Source organism: Oncorhynchus nerka, linkage group LG12 (genome assembly GCF_034236695.1).
Source record: "Oncorhynchus nerka isolate Pitt River linkage group LG12, Oner_Uvic_2.0, whole genome shotgun sequence".
Classification (NCBI taxonomy): Eukaryota; Metazoa; Chordata; class Actinopteri; order Salmoniformes; family Salmonidae; genus Oncorhynchus; species Oncorhynchus nerka.
In genome coordinates, this window is record NC_088407.1 from 39,963,874 (window position 1) to 39,981,313 (window position 17,440).

The window sequence follows — 17,440 nt, forward strand, 5'->3', positions numbered from 1 at the left end:
GCAGTGATAGCAGACAAGAGGTTCATGATTGATGACTGTGTGCCAGACAAGGTCTTACCGTCCACCCTTTGTCTAAACGGAGCCAAATGCCAGCAGCACAGGTCCATCAAAAGACAAGAGATTGCTCATGTTATAGAGTCCACATTGAGAAATTAATTGGCAGAATTAAACTGAACAAGCCGTTTCAGTCAGAGATCCCCAAGTCACTGATGGGAAGCATCAACTGCATCTGGGCTGTGGCTTGCCTTCTCACAAACTACCAGTGTGGGCCTCTTGTGAAGGCATGGGCCAAGGTGCAGTGAGCTACAACTGCAATGCATCTTTCCTTTTTTTGCTGTGACCATCCACATTGTCTAACACCCTGTAGTCCATGTATTGATAATAAACACCACTGCTTATACTCCAAACACAAAATGTTGGACAGAATTTTTATTTACAGTGACAAGAGAACTGAAATTGTTTTACTGAATTATTTTAAATTACTTATTCATTAATTAATTGCATAGACAGATTTGTTAGTTTGTTTCTCTTTCGTTAATTGAAAAGGTACAGGAGCCTGTCTGGAGTTATTTAGGCTTTCCTGCCTAATAACTTTTGCATGTACACATATAAGTAGTACCAGTCACCCTTCACTCTAATTAGTGTGAACACCACTGGGTCTCTGTACTATCTCAAATAGAATGTCCCCAGACAACAAAGTCACACCACTCCAACTCAGTGATGTAGAGCTGACCTTGAACTTGCCAGTAGTAGGTATGATGCCTCTTCAGGGAAGGTTCACCGTTATGCATGTGAACGTACTTACAATCCACAAAATATTTTACGTTTACTTAATCTCAACTAGGCCAAAAGGTGGATGCTCGAGAGGGTTGTAGACCAGGCCATCAGGAGAAGAAGCAAACCAAGGGATGTCAGGATGTATGAGGAGGCCACAGGGTAAGAATTTGACATTCTGCATCTTGCAGTAGTCACTGGCTGCTTCCAACTCCAGTCCCCTCTTCATGTCAGCTGTTGGTGCTGTGCCTTTGAGGATCCTTTCAGCTAGATGGCAGACATCCGCAGGCACTCTCACATGGCAAGCCTCTCAGAACCGTGACGAGGTCAGTCTTGATTTCCGTAGCACCTGCCAGTCGGAGAAAGCACTCTGTTCTCTAGTAGCTTCCTCTATTTTACGGGCTGTTGCGAAGCTCACCTGAAGAGACTATGTGAAGCTGGTCTCCTTCACTGAACACAAATGTGCAGCCTTGAAAGTTGTTCTCGTCTGTAGCAATCCAGGGGCAGTGAAGGGAATGGTGGTGTCTCCTTATGGTGAACTATGTGTTGCATTGTGATTGGTGGCTGCTGATAAGACAAGAGCCTCCCCACTTGCACCTTTCCTTGGCTAAAAGCTTTTCAGCAGACATCCCCATGCTGCAGATCAATGGCTTGGATAGAGGGTCAAAGTTATTTTATGCCTCTTCTATCTGAAGAACTGAGAGGTCAGGGAGCGGTCCAAGAAGGGCACTGTAGAGTGTACTTCTGCAAAGCAAAGCAGCCGCTGTGGTTAGCCAATCTAAACAACGTACTTGAAACCACCTGAAATGAAATCATTTTATATAGTCAAAGTGTAATAGGACATGACCAGCTACTACCTACTATACTGGCTATTAGGGAATACTCACCTAATCCCTCTTTCTGCCATGCACTTTTTGGTGGGCTTGGTGATGGTCATTTTGCCTATGATGGTCATTTTGCCTATAGGCCCAGGTTTCAGACCCTGTAAATAGAGAGTACAAGGGCACAATTCTAAATCTAATCATGAGACGATTTAAGTGTTCATTATATAATTTCTTAGCATTATGATATGATTATGACCATATGATGTTTATATGTGGTATAGCTATGAAAACATACCATAGTCCTATATGTGGTATAGCTATTAAAACATACCATAGTCCTGGGCTTATGACACTGCTGCCTGGCCTCTGTGCACAGGTGGGATGACTGATGTTCCCATCTGGGAATAGTGTGCAGACTGGAATAGTAATGCAACTGTGTGGTTGCATAATGCAGTGCCAGCAACACATGAACAGTGATGTGTCATTGTTTCTGGCTCAGAGCGCTTCAGTACAACCTACGTGGGGATATAAAAAGAAAATTATTAGACTATAAAATCACTCAACCAGCAAACAGAAGTGACTGGTGCAACATACAACAGCCATTAAATTCATTACAACAATATGGGTTTAAACATTTATATTAAGGTCATATGTCCTTGTTTAAACTTAATCAAATGCGTCCAACATGACAGAGTTTACAGAAACGAAGACGCCTGAACAGCTACTAAACTAAAAACGGTTTCATAGACATGGGTTAAGCCTGGTCCTAAACTAAGCAATGCCTCATAATGCAGATCTCCATTGACAGGAACTTCTTAGCCTGAGACTAGGCTTTATCTCTGACTGTATAACTGGCATGTAGTGTGTCACAAACAGCTGACTTTCCACCCTACACTCAAACTGTGTGGTTTCTCATTTTTCCTCATGAACTTGTAGCAGCAAGCTCTTATGCTGACCTCTCCTGTAATTTTATCACTGTTCAAAACTGTTTAGAATAAAAATGAATGAGCAATCATAATGTTAGCTAGCTACTGTAAAAGGCATGTTTTAAAATACGTTACAGCTTTGAGTAAACGTCCTCGTCTGGTCTGATAGGCAACTTGGCTACACCTACCTTCATAGTAGAAAAGGTAACTGGAGACAAAGTTTTAAACCTTTTTCCAACTTGGAGGTCGGTGCTTTGCTAATTGTCTTGGCCAGACGATGTAGAAGCGTCACTGTTACCTTTGGCAGCTCTTCAAGCACCTTGTGTAAAACAACGGCATGGTAAGCAGGGGTGTTGACTAATTACTAGCCACCTTAATGGTTAGCGCGTTAATAGCTAGCTAAACGAGATACAAAAAAGACACAGAACACAATAATCGAATTACAAAAATCACTAACTGAACGGATAAACACAACTTTCAACAATAATATATTTTTTAAAAAGCTATAGAAAAATGATTATATTAATATACTGAGGTAATGATAAAACGAACGACTTAGAGGCTAGTATGAATACTATCATGGTGACAGGAAGCTATGTATCAGGTAGGAAGTTGAGCGGAAGTGGGCGTTGCTACATTGTTTAAATCTATTGGCCCAGCGTCGTCTGGGTTAGGCCGGGGAAAGATTTTACACTATTGTGGAGAGATGTACTGTTTGGATTCTTTACATACAATAGAAATAAGCGGAATCATTTTTATGTAATTAATTTCATTATTCTTTTGGCCAAATGTCATATACACAAATGTAAATTTACAAACAGAAAACCACATTTTCGTACCCTACAAAAATAAATTGAACTGTATTTTAAGACGGTTAAATGCTCTACTAACAAAAAAGCTGTTAGAATTGTAAGTATATGCATGTCCCTTAAGGTCCTTTGTGTAATTGTAATGTGATATTGTACCCCCTAGCTCGATTGTCTATTGTTTGTAATCTATGTATGCTTGTGTTCCCTCATGTGCTTTATGTATTGATTTGATATTAATAAAAACATTTTTTTTTTTAAAGAGTCCTCGAAGGAATATTTCGTTTCGCTGCAGGCGGGAGTTCCTTTTTTCTAGAACCTGGGTGAGTGTCGCAACAATAACTACGTCAACACTAAAGGTCTTAGCAGGTAAGCGAAACATTTGAAGGATAATAAACTGGTCACATGTCAGTTTCAGATTGTCTTCAAGATGTGTATATAGAATAGTTATATTAAATATGAAATAACATTTCAGTGCATGAAATTCATTATTTGTGATTAAAAAGTATAGTATTTGCTTCGAAGTGTTTATCTACTAACTAGATTTTCGGTACTTCCTGGACACGTCGTCGTAGCAGCCAGACATCTCAGTTTACCTGAAGAGTAAATTCCTATTGAATTAGCAATGGAGACATTATACGGTGTACCTTTCGCAGTGTTGGAATGTCCTAATATAAAACTCAAAAAGCCATCATGGCTGCACATGCCGTCGGCTATGACCGTCTATGCGATCGTTATTGTATCGTACTTTCTCATCACTGGAGGTAAGTTGTCGAACACTGCAGCGTCGTTAGCCAGTTTAACTAGGTAGCTGTAACCGATGGTTTTGTAAAGCCTCGATACAGGATTTGTCTGTTAATGTTTAAAGTTACATCCGGCTTCTAAATAGCTAACATTAGGTACATGTATTGCCTACTAAAATATGATTCAACGTCTTCACACGTATTTTATGCAGTCAGACCTATTCAATCGGCTAATCAGTGTTGGGCGGAGTACGGAGGAGTTGGCTATTGTGTAGCTAGCTAACTAATTAGCTAGCTAGTACTAGCTAGGTGTGTAACTGTTCACCAAACCCACGGTTCAGTACATATTGTGGTTTTGGGGTCACGCTCGTTTACGGTATAGCGGAAAATATGAATTCCATCAGTTACTGTAATACATTTGTTTATTTGGCTAAATAATTAAAAACAGTTTGACATCATTCACAATGATCTTGGCACTGTTTGTTATAGGGTGTGTTCGTCAATTCAATCTGGAGTGCCAGAGTGCGCTCTGGGTGTAAATTCAGACCGTTGTCAGATCTTCCGTTCCTAAATTCAGAGTTCAGAGCGCACACTGAACCCACTGGCCTAGGAGTAGGGTTGATTCGAGTGTTCTGAACTCAACGGCAGTCAAGCACCCAAACTAAGATTTGCAAACTATTTACAGACGCAAATGAGATAATCTCACTCTGACCATTTTACTCACCCTAGCAGAACTAGGGTGAATTGGGGTGTTCATGTTATCCAGAGCGTTGGTGACTAACTATGCTGCTGGCAACAATTCAATTACATTTTTCACCCATAGAGTACCACCGCATGAGTCATAATACCCATAAAACCTAGCGGTCAAACAGGGAAATGGTTCCAATTGTTTTTTCACCATAATTTTTTTCCCATTGGGGCTTACCCTGCCATGATGTGTTACTGACTTTTTTTCTAAGTTTTCATTTTAGTTATTTGTTTGATCTGCTGGTGCTTGCTGTAATAAGTCCTATATTCATTATGTTCTGGAATGTTTCATTGAACAGAAACGGTGCTGAACTGAAAGTCCAGTTGAATAAAGGGGAGGGGTTGGAAAGCTGTCAGCTTGGCACTGCCTTTTAAATCTTTGCTTCAAGCCACACCTCGCCACACTCACCAAAGAGGAGCAAACATACCAGTCTGTTCAATAACTTTTTGGGGAAATGTGTCGTTCAGAACAAACTGTTCCACAACATAGCAAACATTCCACATGCACACTGACTTTGGTCGCCAGCTGTACGGTGTAGAGGTCGACCGACTATGATTTTTCAACGCCGATACCAATTATTGGAGGACCAAAAAAGCGACACCGATTAATCGGGCAATTTTATTTTTTTAAATTTGATATATTTGTAATAATGACAATTACAACAATACTGAATGAACACTTATTTTAACTTAATATAATATATCAATAAAATCAGTTTAGCCTCAAATAAATAATGAAACACGTTCAATTTGGTTTAAATAATGCAAAAACAAAGTGTTGGAGAAGAAAGTAAAAGTGCAATATGTGCCATGTAAGAAGGCTAACGTTTAAGTTCCTTGCTCAGAACATGAGAACATATGAAAGCTGGTGGTTCCTTTTAACATGAGTCTTCAATATTCCCAGGTAAGAAGTTTTAGGTTGTAGTTATTATAGAAATTATAGGACTACTTCTCTCTATAAGATTTGTATTTCATATACATTTGACTATTTGGATGTTCTTAAAGGCACATTAGTATTGCCAGTGTAACAGTATAGCTTCCATCCCTCTCCTCGCCGCTACCTGGGCTCGAACCAGGAACACATCGACAACAGCCACCCTCGAAGCATCGTTACCCATGGCTTCACAAAAGCCGCAGAGCAAGGCGAACAACTACTCCAAGTCTCAGAGCGAGTGACGTTTGAAACTCAATTAGTGCGCACCCCACTAACTAGCTAGCCATTTCACATCGGTTACACAAGCCTAATCTCGGGAGTTGATAGGCTTGAAGTCATAAACAGCTCAATGCTTGAAGCATTGCGAAGAGCTCCTGGCAAAACGCACAAAGTGCTGTTTGAATGAATGCTTACGAGCCTGCTGGTGCCTACCATCGCTCAGTCAGACTGCTCTATCAAATCATAGACTTAATTATAACACACAGAAATACGAGCCTTCGGTCATTAATATGGTCGAATCCGGAAACTATCATCTCGAAAACAAACATTTATTCTTTCAGTGAAATACGGAACCGTTCCGCACGGGTCGCATCCATAAGTCTAAATATTGCTGTTACACCATTGGAGGTTGTACAATGTGTCATAATTACATACATTCTGGTAAATTAGGCGGCCCAAACGGTTGCATATACACTGACTGCAGGACACGCTAGATAAACTAGTAATATCATCAACCATGTGTAGTTAACTAGTTATTTTGATTGTTTTTTACAAGACTAATGCTAGCTAACAACTTACCTTGGCTTACTGCATTCGTTTAACAGGCAGTCTCCTCGTGGAGTGCAAAGAGAGGCAGGTGGTTAGAGCGTTGGACTAGTTAACTGTAAGTTTGAATCCCCCGAGCTGACAAGGTAAAAATCTGTCGTTCTGCCCCTGAACGAGGCAGTTAACCCACCGTTCCTAAGCAGTCATTGAAAATAACAATGTGTTCTTAACCGACTTGCCTAGTTAAATAAAGGTGGCCAAATAATAAAAATAAATTGGCCAAATCGGTGTCCAAAAATTCAGATTGCTATGAAAACTTAAAATCGGCCATTCCGATTAATCGGTCGACCTCTAGTACAGTGTTTCCTCCGTCTCATTGGTGCTGCTGGCTTCCGGGTTAAGGGAGCAGCGTCAAGAAGCAGTGTGGCTTGTTTCGGAGGACGCATCGCTCTTGACCTTTCCGGATTCCATACGGGAGTTGCAGCGACGGGGAAAACGTTCATGAACGCACCTCAGGATTAATACACATTCATCCAGTGCCAGATCTGACTGACCCTTGTGCCAATCTGTGTCACAAACATACATTTTGGAAGCTGATTCGCTGCTTCTCCCTCAACAGCGCCCCATAGTTATTTTTATTTATTTTGGGGGGAGGGGTAGATTGTGAGTTCTATCAATGTAATTGTTTAAAATACTTGCACATATCTCGGACATTCCATGCGAATTAATATGAATAGGTCTGTTTAATTTTGTTCTGGCTTGTCGTTCCAAATAGAGGGAATATTTTTATTAAAGAAAAGGTGTTCAGTATAGGCAGGGCCATAATTAAATGGGTTAACTGGGATATGACTAAAAAAATATCCCCCTGATTAATTATTCTTTACAAATAAGACAGGCATTTACCTTTCCATCTTCCTACCATGAAAAGGTAAATACCTGTATTTGTGATTCTTTAGTCATATACAGTTGAAGTCAGAAGTTTACATACACCTTAGCCAAATACATTTAAACTCAGTTTTTCACAATTCCTGACATTTGATCCGAGTCAAAATACCCTGTCTTAGGTCAGTTAGGATCACCACTTTATTTCAAAAATGTGAAATGTCAGAATAATAGTAGAGCGAATGAGTTATTTCAGCTTTTATTTCTTTCATCACATTCCCAGTGGGTCAGAAGTTTACATACACTCAATTAGTATTTGGTAGCATTGCCTTTAAATTGTTTAACTTGGGTCAAATGTTTCGGGTAGCATTCCACAATCTTACCACAATAAGTTGGGTGAATTTTGGCCCATTCCTCCTGACAGAGCTGGTGTAACTGAGTCAGGTTTGTAGGCCTCCTTGCTTGCACACGCCTTTTCAGTTCTGTCCACACATTTTCTTTAGGATTGAGGTCAGAGCTTTTTGATGGCCACTCCAATACCTTGACTTTGTTGTCCTTAAACTTCATAGGGCTGCAATCCCGTTAAAGGGATCAATATGACAACAGCCACTGAAAGTGCAGGGCGCCAAATTCAAAACAACAAATCTCATAATTAAAATTTCTCAAGCATTACAAGTACCATTTTAAAGGTAATCTTGTTGTTAATAGGCTTTACAGCGAAAGCACCACAAACGATTCAGAGCCAAGCCACAGAAAAACAGCCATTTTCCAGCCAAAGAGAGGAGTCACAAAAAGCACCAATAGAGAGAAAATGAATCACTAACTTTTGATCTTCATCAGATTACACTCATAGGACTTCATGTTACACAATACATGCATGGTTTTTTCGGTAAAGTTCATATTTGTATAAAAAAAATCTGTATACATAAAGTGGTGATCCTAACTGACCTAAGACAGGGTATTTTGACTCGGATCAAATGTCAGGAATTGTGAAAAACTGAGTTTAAATGTTCAGTAGTTTCAAAAACATCCGGTGAATTTTCAGAGCCACAACAATTTACAGAAATACTCATCATAAATGTTGATGAAAATACAAGTGTTATACATGGAATTAAAGATATACTTCTCCTTAATGCAACCGCTGTCAGATTTTAAAAAAGCTTTACGGAAAAAGCAAACCATGCTATAATCTGAGAACAGCGCTCAGAGAACAAATACATATATCCGCCATGTTGGAGTCAACCGAATGCACTCCCAGGAATCCCAGGTCCACAATAAATGTTTGATTTGTTCGATAATGTCCATCATTTATGTCCAAATAGCTACTTTTGTTAGCACGTTCGGTAAACAAATCAAAACTCACGAAGCGCTTTCATAGTTGCAGACGAAATGTCAGTTCCGTTACAGACTGTAGAAACTTGTCAAACGATGTATGGAATCAATCTTTAGGATGTTTTTTAACATAAATCTTCAATAATATTCCAACCGGCGAATTACTTTGTCTTCAGAAAAGGAATGGGAGATACCTCATGTGAAATGCGCGTGACTGCTGCCAGACCTCTGACTCAATCCACTCTCATTCGGCTCCACCTCACAGTAGAAGCCTCAAACACGTTTCTAAAGACTGTTGACATCTAGTGGAAGCCTTAGGAAGTGGGATATTGGTAATCTCGCACTAACTTGGGGTGGCAGGGTAGCCTAGTAGTTAGAGCATTGGACTAGTAACCGAAAGGTTGCAAGTTCAAATCCCCGAGCTGACAAGGTACAAAATCTGTCGTTCTGCCCCTGAACAGGCAGTTAACCCACTGTTCCTAGGCCGTCATTGAAAATAAGAATTTTTTCTTAACTGACTTGCCTAGTAAAATAAAGGTAAAATTAAAAAAAAAAAATTACAACTTCAAAATTTGAGTTCAAAATTGACCAACCTCAGATTTCCCACTTCCTGGTTTCATATCGCCGGGGCTATTTGACGCTTATGCAGTACGCCACAGGATGCCGGTTAGATTTGGGTATGTCATATTAGGTGAAAATTGGGGGGGGGTCCAATCCTTGAGGTTGTGTTGTGAAAAGTGTTATGAAATGTAATGTGTCATTCTAATTGTATATCGCTGCCTTAATGTTGCCGGACCCCAGGAAGAGTAGCTGCCTTAATACCTTTAAAACATGTGTCATGGGTCTGCACAATCATGCAAATGGTACTGAACTCATGACAGGACCATGTTTTGACATTGTATTGGCTATTGAAGGTTTTTTGCTATGTGACTTTGTGAAAATCATCTTTTGGCATTTTATATCTATTCCGTTTTCGGCACGTGGAAAAAGTACAGTGCAGTCCGGAGTCCTTGGGACGTCGCTTCCCTAAACCCTAACCTTAAGCCTTATCTTGACCATTTAAAATTAATTTCAATGGGGGCCGGGGGGGGTAGGAACGTCCCAAGGATCCCGGATAGCACAGATCACGAGAAAAATCACAAGAATTTGCACATTCAGAAATAAAGATCAGGTCACGAGATCGGGTCACTCGCTTAAAAAAAAGCATTCTGTTGACATCTGACTCCAGTGCCATGTTTTTTAAAAAATGATCATATCTATGACATTTCAGATTTAGATATGATCATTTTTCAGTAGGTAATGAACTACACTATACATACAAAAGTATGTGGACACCTTCAAATTAGTTGATTCGGCTATTTCAGCCACAGGTATACAGCCACAGGTATAAAATCTCCATAGTCAAACATTGGCAGTAGAATGGCCTTACTGAAGAGCTTAGTGACTTTCAGCATGGCACCATCATAGGATGCCACCTTTCCAACAAGTCCATCAAATTTCTGCCCTGCTAGAGCTGGCCCGGCCAAATGTAAGTGCTGTTATTGTGAAGTGGAAACATCTAGGAGCAACAAAAGCTCCGCTTGTGTGGCCTCACTGAACAGGACTGCAAAGTGCTGTAGGGGGGGACCAACTCCATGTTAATGCCTGTGATTTTTGAATGAGGTGTTTGACTAGCAGTTGTCCCCATACTTTTGCTCATGTAGTGTATGTTTTCAAAGAAACTTAGTTAAACCTTTAAGTGACATTGACGTTATTGTTAGCAGCTTGGTAAACACTATTTTCAGAGTAGCTTTCACAATACTGTGGCTAAAGATTTTTATTTATTTATTAGCCGATTGAGTAGGCTAACATGTAGCAAACTACTAAGCCAGCTCAGCTGGTATGGGCTAGCTTTGCACCCTCCTTTACCTTTACACATGGCATTTACCATCCCAATTCATATTATTATGCCAGTGCGTAACTGTTGATTTTCCTTCATGCTACTAGCTAGTTAGCTAACTGATTTCCTCGTCTCTCTCCCAATCTGCAGGCATCATCTACGATGTCATTGTGGAACCACCTAGTGTGGGTTCAATGACCGATGAACATGGGCACCAGCGGCCTGTCGCCTTTTTGGCATACAGGTAAGTACGCAACACCTTTCCTTGCCCATTCATGTACAGTAGACTAATGCTAGTGTTAATGCGCCTTGCTTGCGTTATGAGTTTTGGAAACATTTCGAAATTTCATATCAGTGCAATTTCTTTTTTTTATACGGAAGATACTCTTACTGTACCCAGTTTTGGCACAGTTGCAAGTGGCTGTGTTTTGAATAACACATGCTTCCAGCCAACGTACAATACATCTTACCCAGTTGCACTCTAATGGAAATTGCTCTGTGCAACTGTGCTGAAACGATGTATAGAAAGTGTTTCGGTTATATTTGAAAAATGATTTCTTGCTTATATGAAGGTTCAGTTCCAAATGTTTCCAAAACCGCATTGCAAGCAAGGATTATTCAAGTTTCTAAATGTTAAAACAGTGTTGGGACTGTAGTACACATTTGGCCAGCTGTCGTCCATACGTTCAACTGAGAACCCTTCAACTGTAATCCCCTTGAGAGCTAACACTTGTTGTTTCTGCATTGTCAATGCCTGGGGCTATTATTTACTCCATTCATTATCTGCATTGGATTGCACAAATTTGAGAGGGGTAGTCACATAACCATCTTATTTTTTTCTCTTTCCTATGAAGAGTGAATGGCCAGTACATCATGGAAGGGTTGGCCTCCAGTTTCCTCTTCACCATGGGAGGCTTGGGCTTCATAATCCTAGATCGCTCGAATGCCCCAAACATCCCTAAACTCAACCGCTTCCTTCTGTTGTTCATCGGTTTTGTCAGTGTCCTGCTCAGCTTCTTCATGGCCAGAGTGTTCATGAGAATGAAACTGCCGTAAGTCTACTCTCTTGTGAAAATGTCCAATCGTGCCCCCCAACCTAAAACACATGAAACTGTGGGGTGGGGAGAAGTTTGCTACTTTTAGGATGGACAACAAAACCCTTCCCCACCCTACTGCTCCCATTTAAAACTATCAAGTTGCTGTGTTTTTACACATTTGTTTGTCTGGTTTAAAGTGGACCTAATCATCAACACAAGTAACACTCTTGATAGTAACAGATACATCATATTTTATTGGTCACATACACTTGGGTTAGCAGATATTATTGCGAGCGTAGCGAAATGCTTGTGCTTCTAGTTCCGACAGTACAGTAATATCTAACAATTCCACAAATGCTTAATACATACATCTTAAGTAAAGAAATCGAATAAGAATATATAAATATATGGATGAGGTAATGTCAGAGCGACATGGGCTAAGATGCAATAGATAGTATAGAATACAGTATAAATATATGAGATGAGTAATGCAAGATATGTAAACATTAAATTGACTAGTGATCCATTTATTAAAGTGGCTAATGATTTCAAGTCTGTATGTAGGCAGCAGCCTCTCTGTGCTAGTGATGGCTATTTAACAGTCTGATGGCCTTGAGATGGAAGCTGTTTTTTCAGTCTCTCGATCCCAGCTTTGATTCACCTGTACTGACCTTGCCTTCTGGATGGTAGCGGGGTGAACAGGCAGTGGCTCGGGTGGATGTTGTCCTTGATGATCTTTTTGGCCATTGTGTGCTGTAGGGGTTCTGGAGGGCAGGTAGTTTGCCCCCGGTGATGCGTTGTGCAGCTAGCACCACCCTCTGAGGAGCCCTGTGGTTGTGGGCGGTGCAGTTACTGTACCAGGCGGTGATATAGCCCGACAGGATGCTCTCAATGGTGCATCTGTAAAAGCTTGTGAGGGTTTTAGGTGACACGGCACATTTCTTCAGCCTCCTGAGGTTAGTGAACCGAGACTGATCTCGGAGTGACCCCCGACCGAGAAAAAAAGTCATAATAAAATAATTCCATTCCCCCCAGCTGTGTCTATTGACAGTTGTCAGTGACATGAACATTCTATTGAAATGGTTACTTGCATAGTGGAGTCTTTTGAGACATGCAGCTAGCTAGCTAAACAATGAACCATAATCCCAACTCATATAATGTTACTATCCTGCATGAATCTGCAGGTAGCTAACCAACCAGGTTCAATGTTAGCTAGCTAACATTAGGCTATAACTAGCAATGCAAATAGCTCTGAGGTACGAATAATATTACTACACAGATCATACGCATAACGTTAGCTAGCTAACAATATAATTTAACTTCAAATTTAAAGTGACTTTCTGAGAAAATTAGAAATGTGTAATATCTGAAAATGTAGCTAGCTAGACTATCTTACCCATATACATGGATGGACGCTTCTCCATCTGTCACGGATGCCATGAGTTAGGGTTAGTGGTTATAGCATTGGGCCAGTAATTGAATTGAATCCCTGAGTTGACAAGGTAAAAATGTCGTTCTGCCCCTGACCAAGGCAGTTAACCCACTGTTTCTAGGCCGTCATTGTAAATAAGAATTTGTTCTGAATAGACTTGCCTAGTTAAATAAAAGTTCAATAAAAAATGGGTTAGGGTTAGTTTGAAGATGTGTAAAACACATGTCTCCGGATTACAACAGCCTTTTGTGTTCTCTTTTTGACTCAAATTCGCTATCAAACGCCAGAATTTTCTCCATCTCCTTAGCTAATTTCAAATCTCGGTCCTCTGGAAAGTGGAGACCAACACTTACGCAGTTCTACTGCATGATATATATTTTTTAAAGGCTGCGTTAGAAAGAATTACCGACACATACTGACCAGCTCATGTTATAGACATAAGTGTGCCACATGGCAGACCAATCCAAACTCGTCTCTCGACATGTCCAGCCCACTCATTATCTCAGCCAATCATGGATAGGGGGAATGTTGCTCTCTTTCTGTGGCTAAACTAACTAGGCTCATAATTTAACAATTGTATTAGTATTTAGATGGCATACAAGTTTGTTAAAGGCACATGAAAATGTTTGCATGTTCCAGAAGGCATTTCTTTTGATCAAATAAAATAAAATTGCATTCAAAATGCTCTCCTGTGAAGTAGTGATGCGTGGCATGCATGCTGTTTTCAAGTTCTCGTAAGATTGCCTTGGCTGGATTACATCTTCACTCATCGGATGGTTCTGTAATCGAACAAGGTCATACAAATACCCTGCATACATATATTAGCACCTGCTAGACAAGAGAATGTTGTCCTTATGCAGCAAATGCATCAGATGCATATCAACCCACAAGGTGCAGCAAACATAAGCACCAACGCTTGATAACTAGTGCATCAACTATTGTAAAGGATTAATTGCATGAAGAAATTAGTGGAAATATATTAATAATAAAAAAACAATAGTTATGGATATGTTTTGTATAATTCTATTAAGTCCTAGAAAAAAAGTAGGCCTTTTTACCTATGCATTTTCTTTACAATAAAACATTAGTGTAATCCATTTGATCAACTTTATTTGTAGATTTAATTAGTAATGGAGTTGTAGTAAAAAATCTTTTGACAAAGTTAAAAAGATAATGATAATAATAACTAGCCAGGTGCGCATGTGAAATGATTTGCTGTATTCCTAAACAAAAGAACCAGTGCATGAACAATTGTAAAGGATGAATTGCATAAAGAAATATTTGTGGAAATGTGTTCATGACAAGATACAATCAACAAATAACAGTTTTTATATCGGACACTGTATTGTGCCCTTTTTACCTGTACCTTTACGCATGAATCAATCTCGTCTTCTCTCGTCTTTATGCTTCGGGTCAGCACACAGCTTCGGGAGCAAGCCCAACAAACAAATCGGTTGCACTGCACACCGTTTTCATGGGCCTTGTTTTGTGTGCACCTGCCGACTTGACATTGTCTTCCTTTTCCCGAGAGGGAGCAGTGGTGCTTGGGGAAGAGGGAGAGCAGGATGTGCTGCTGCTTGGCGGCTGTAGCTTCTTTCTTGATGTTCATGTGGTTCTCACGAAGCTCACATGCCAGATCCATGATGAAATCGCTCCTGCTGACTGTCTTGTCAAGACATTGCTTGTACAACGTGCGCTTTGATAGCAGCCATGTCGAGCAAGTTGCAGAACACCGCAACAGGCCAGAGGTGAGTATCTCCTTTTACAGAGTACAGTCTTGCCATCTGGTCCAGTGCATCCACACCAACCTATTACATAAAATAAAGGTTTGAATAGTAATAACATTCATGTCATATAAGATTATATTTGGTGTTTGACAGATGGGAACGATATATGTATATAGCAGAGATGTATCCCTTTTGTGCGATAGTCGTCTGTCTCCAGTTTATTTTTCTGGTCACTGCCAATGGCAACAGTGGGATGCATGGTGCTGAGGATGCAAATACTTTCTTTTGCATCTGTACACCATAAGTGTTGCTTTACCACTTTCCGTCACTGTGGAGTACAGCTCTGCTGGTATGTTTTGTGCAGAGGGGCAGCTCCCGCCTTTGTTTGTTCACTATTCCAAGCAGGCTAGTCTTCTTTGCAATCAACTTGTCTGCCATGGCCACATTTCTGCCTTTGCCAATGTAAGGCTCCACGAGTCTCAACAACAGTCTCAAACAGTCGCTCACCCACTGGCCTGGTTTCGATTTTGAAAGCCATTGAGCAAGTTCTTGGTTTTGACATCGGCGGCCAACTAAAAATCAATTTAAAATTTGTCTGGTTTGTTGACCATGTATTGGGTAAAATGGCACCGAGCTTTTGTTGGGAACAGTTACTCATCAGTTATGTCTCCTGGCTTGTAACAAGCAGTGCAATTCTTCACAACACTTTTCTAGGTGTCTGAGACGGCGGCAAACGTGTCTGTCTGCACGCCTATTGGTCTCATCTCCTTGTTATCAACGCAGGTGTCTCACGATCTCTCTGAAGCGGTTGCGTGGCATGGTCTCTCTGGAAAAAGTCCACCCCATACCTATCAGACTAACGACTCCACATCCATGCTCTTTCCGCCTTATTCTACGTGGACATACAAGAGTGCAATAAATGCATTCAGTTCATTCATACACATGTTCCTTGTTTTGTTTCCTTTTCTGTGCATATGAGTGATGTTGCAGCACAGAGACTGTACTATCTGCATGTCACAAACAAAGAAAACTGAGTACTCTGGCAATTTGTCTCTGCATTGAGGTGTAGGACCTGCTCTTTGTGACTATTCTGGTGAGGCCGCCTTCCTGTTGGGATCTCGTCTCTTTTCTACCCAAACCGTGCCATCCCTCCCAGACTCCTGTCTCACGTGGCACTTGGGATCTGTTCTGTTTCTGCGGCGAGGCTCAGGCATCGGAGGCCGTGGCTCGAAGTAAACATCAGAATCAGATGACTCTTCATCAGCAACTTTGATTTCAAGCACAATATCTGATTTCTCCATCCGACTCCAACTCATTTAAATTCTGCAGCATTTGCAACGCTGTCAGTGCGTCCCTTAGTTTGGTTCGGCTTGCCATTGTGAATGTTGTACTCAGTGTCTGGGGAGATTATATACAATTTCCAGCATTTCATAATAAAATAATTACACCACCCACAATTCTTCAGTACACTATTGTTCTAAATTCAATCATCTTCACCCGTATCATTCAGATCAATCAAATTATTTCACCCTCATCATTCAGTTAATTTAAGTCACGTGCACCATTATCAGTTTCTATCGCCCATTCATCCATTGACGACAGAATAACATTTTAATTTGATTGTTACTCATTTTTAATTAGTAGCCAGAGCGGTCACAGCATGTGTTCGTTTCCCTTACAATACATTTATAGGTAAAACAGTTATACAGTAAACAGTTAAAACAGTAAATAAAACAGTCCAGGAACGGCTTCTTTTTACAAATTTAAAATGTGAGTATGGTATCAACCCGCAAGGCACGCAGTCAAATGTATTAACATGAGCGCTAACACTGATAAATGGGCATAACATAAACTCATTACACTATTGTCTTTATAAATTAAATCAACCTCTTCACCCAGTTAGGCATAATTTTGAAATTCAATTGGGAAGTGAGGTGCAGTATCGTCCATTTGCCATTCAGTGGGCTGGCATCAATTGCTTCACTGGATAGAGTCAAGGATATGTTTTGCATTATTCTGAAGGCCTACTGCAACATGTACCATGTTTTAATTTCCTTACAATAAATTTGATTAGTAATACAGTTATAGTAAATAAAACAGTCCCATAGCTTATTTTTACAAAGTAAAATATAAAAGAATGGTCAACCCCCAAAACGTGTGGTCAAATTATTTGCTGCTGACAAATAGTGTTATGCCTAACTCATTACACTTGTCTTTCAAAATCAAATCAACCTCTTCACCATCATTCAGTTAGGCTTAAATTAAATTGTGAATTAAGGTGCACAATTTATCATCCATTAGCGCCTGGCTGGGTACCTACGTTCAACAGCACATTGTCTTGGCGGGTTAAGTTAGGAATAGGGTCGAGAAAAAAAAGGTTAAGGCTCCCTCTGACAAATGAGCAGAGGGAAATAAATGTAGCAAAGGTCATGGAAGGAGCAGGACATTTTTTTTAATGTATTTTTTTTTTACAGATTTTTTCTAAATCTTTTAAGGGGAGGGTGAGAAGGATTACTTTATCCTATCTCCAGGTATTCCTGAAAGAGGTGGGGGGTGTCTTGTATTCATTAAACGTTAGTGACTGTTTGTCGTTTTATCATAGCGCCCTTCATTTTTCACAGGAGACAGTTTT

General features: G+C 40.3%; 1 protein-coding gene and 1 long non-coding RNA gene across 2 annotated transcripts in view; one reads left to right on the top strand and one right to left on the bottom strand.

Moving 5' to 3' along the window:
* Positions 1-414: 414 nt before the first annotated feature.
* LOC115138917 (uncharacterized) lies at positions 415-3,142 on the bottom strand. Its single transcript, XR_003865025.2, has 4 exons — positions 2,713-3,142; positions 1,930-2,113; positions 1,662-1,756; positions 415-1,518 (listed from the first exon to the last, which is right to left on the bottom strand). It is a non-coding gene; the product is annotated as an uncharacterized LOC115138917 (long non-coding RNA).
* Positions 3,143-3,869: 727 nt separating this feature from the next.
* Positions 3,870-17,440, top strand: part of LOC115138225 (oligosaccharyltransferase complex subunit ostc-like) — a 28,448-nt gene continuing 14,877 nt past the window's right edge. Inside the window, exons 1-3 of the mRNA XM_029674842.2 lie at positions 3,870-4,094; positions 10,763-10,856; positions 11,467-11,664. Coding sequence (XP_029530702.1) covers positions 3,956-4,094; positions 10,763-10,856; positions 11,467-11,664 — 431 coding nt within the window. The 5' untranslated portion in view covers positions 3,870-3,955. The remainder of the gene's footprint in view (positions 4,095-10,762; positions 10,857-11,466; positions 11,665-17,440) is intronic.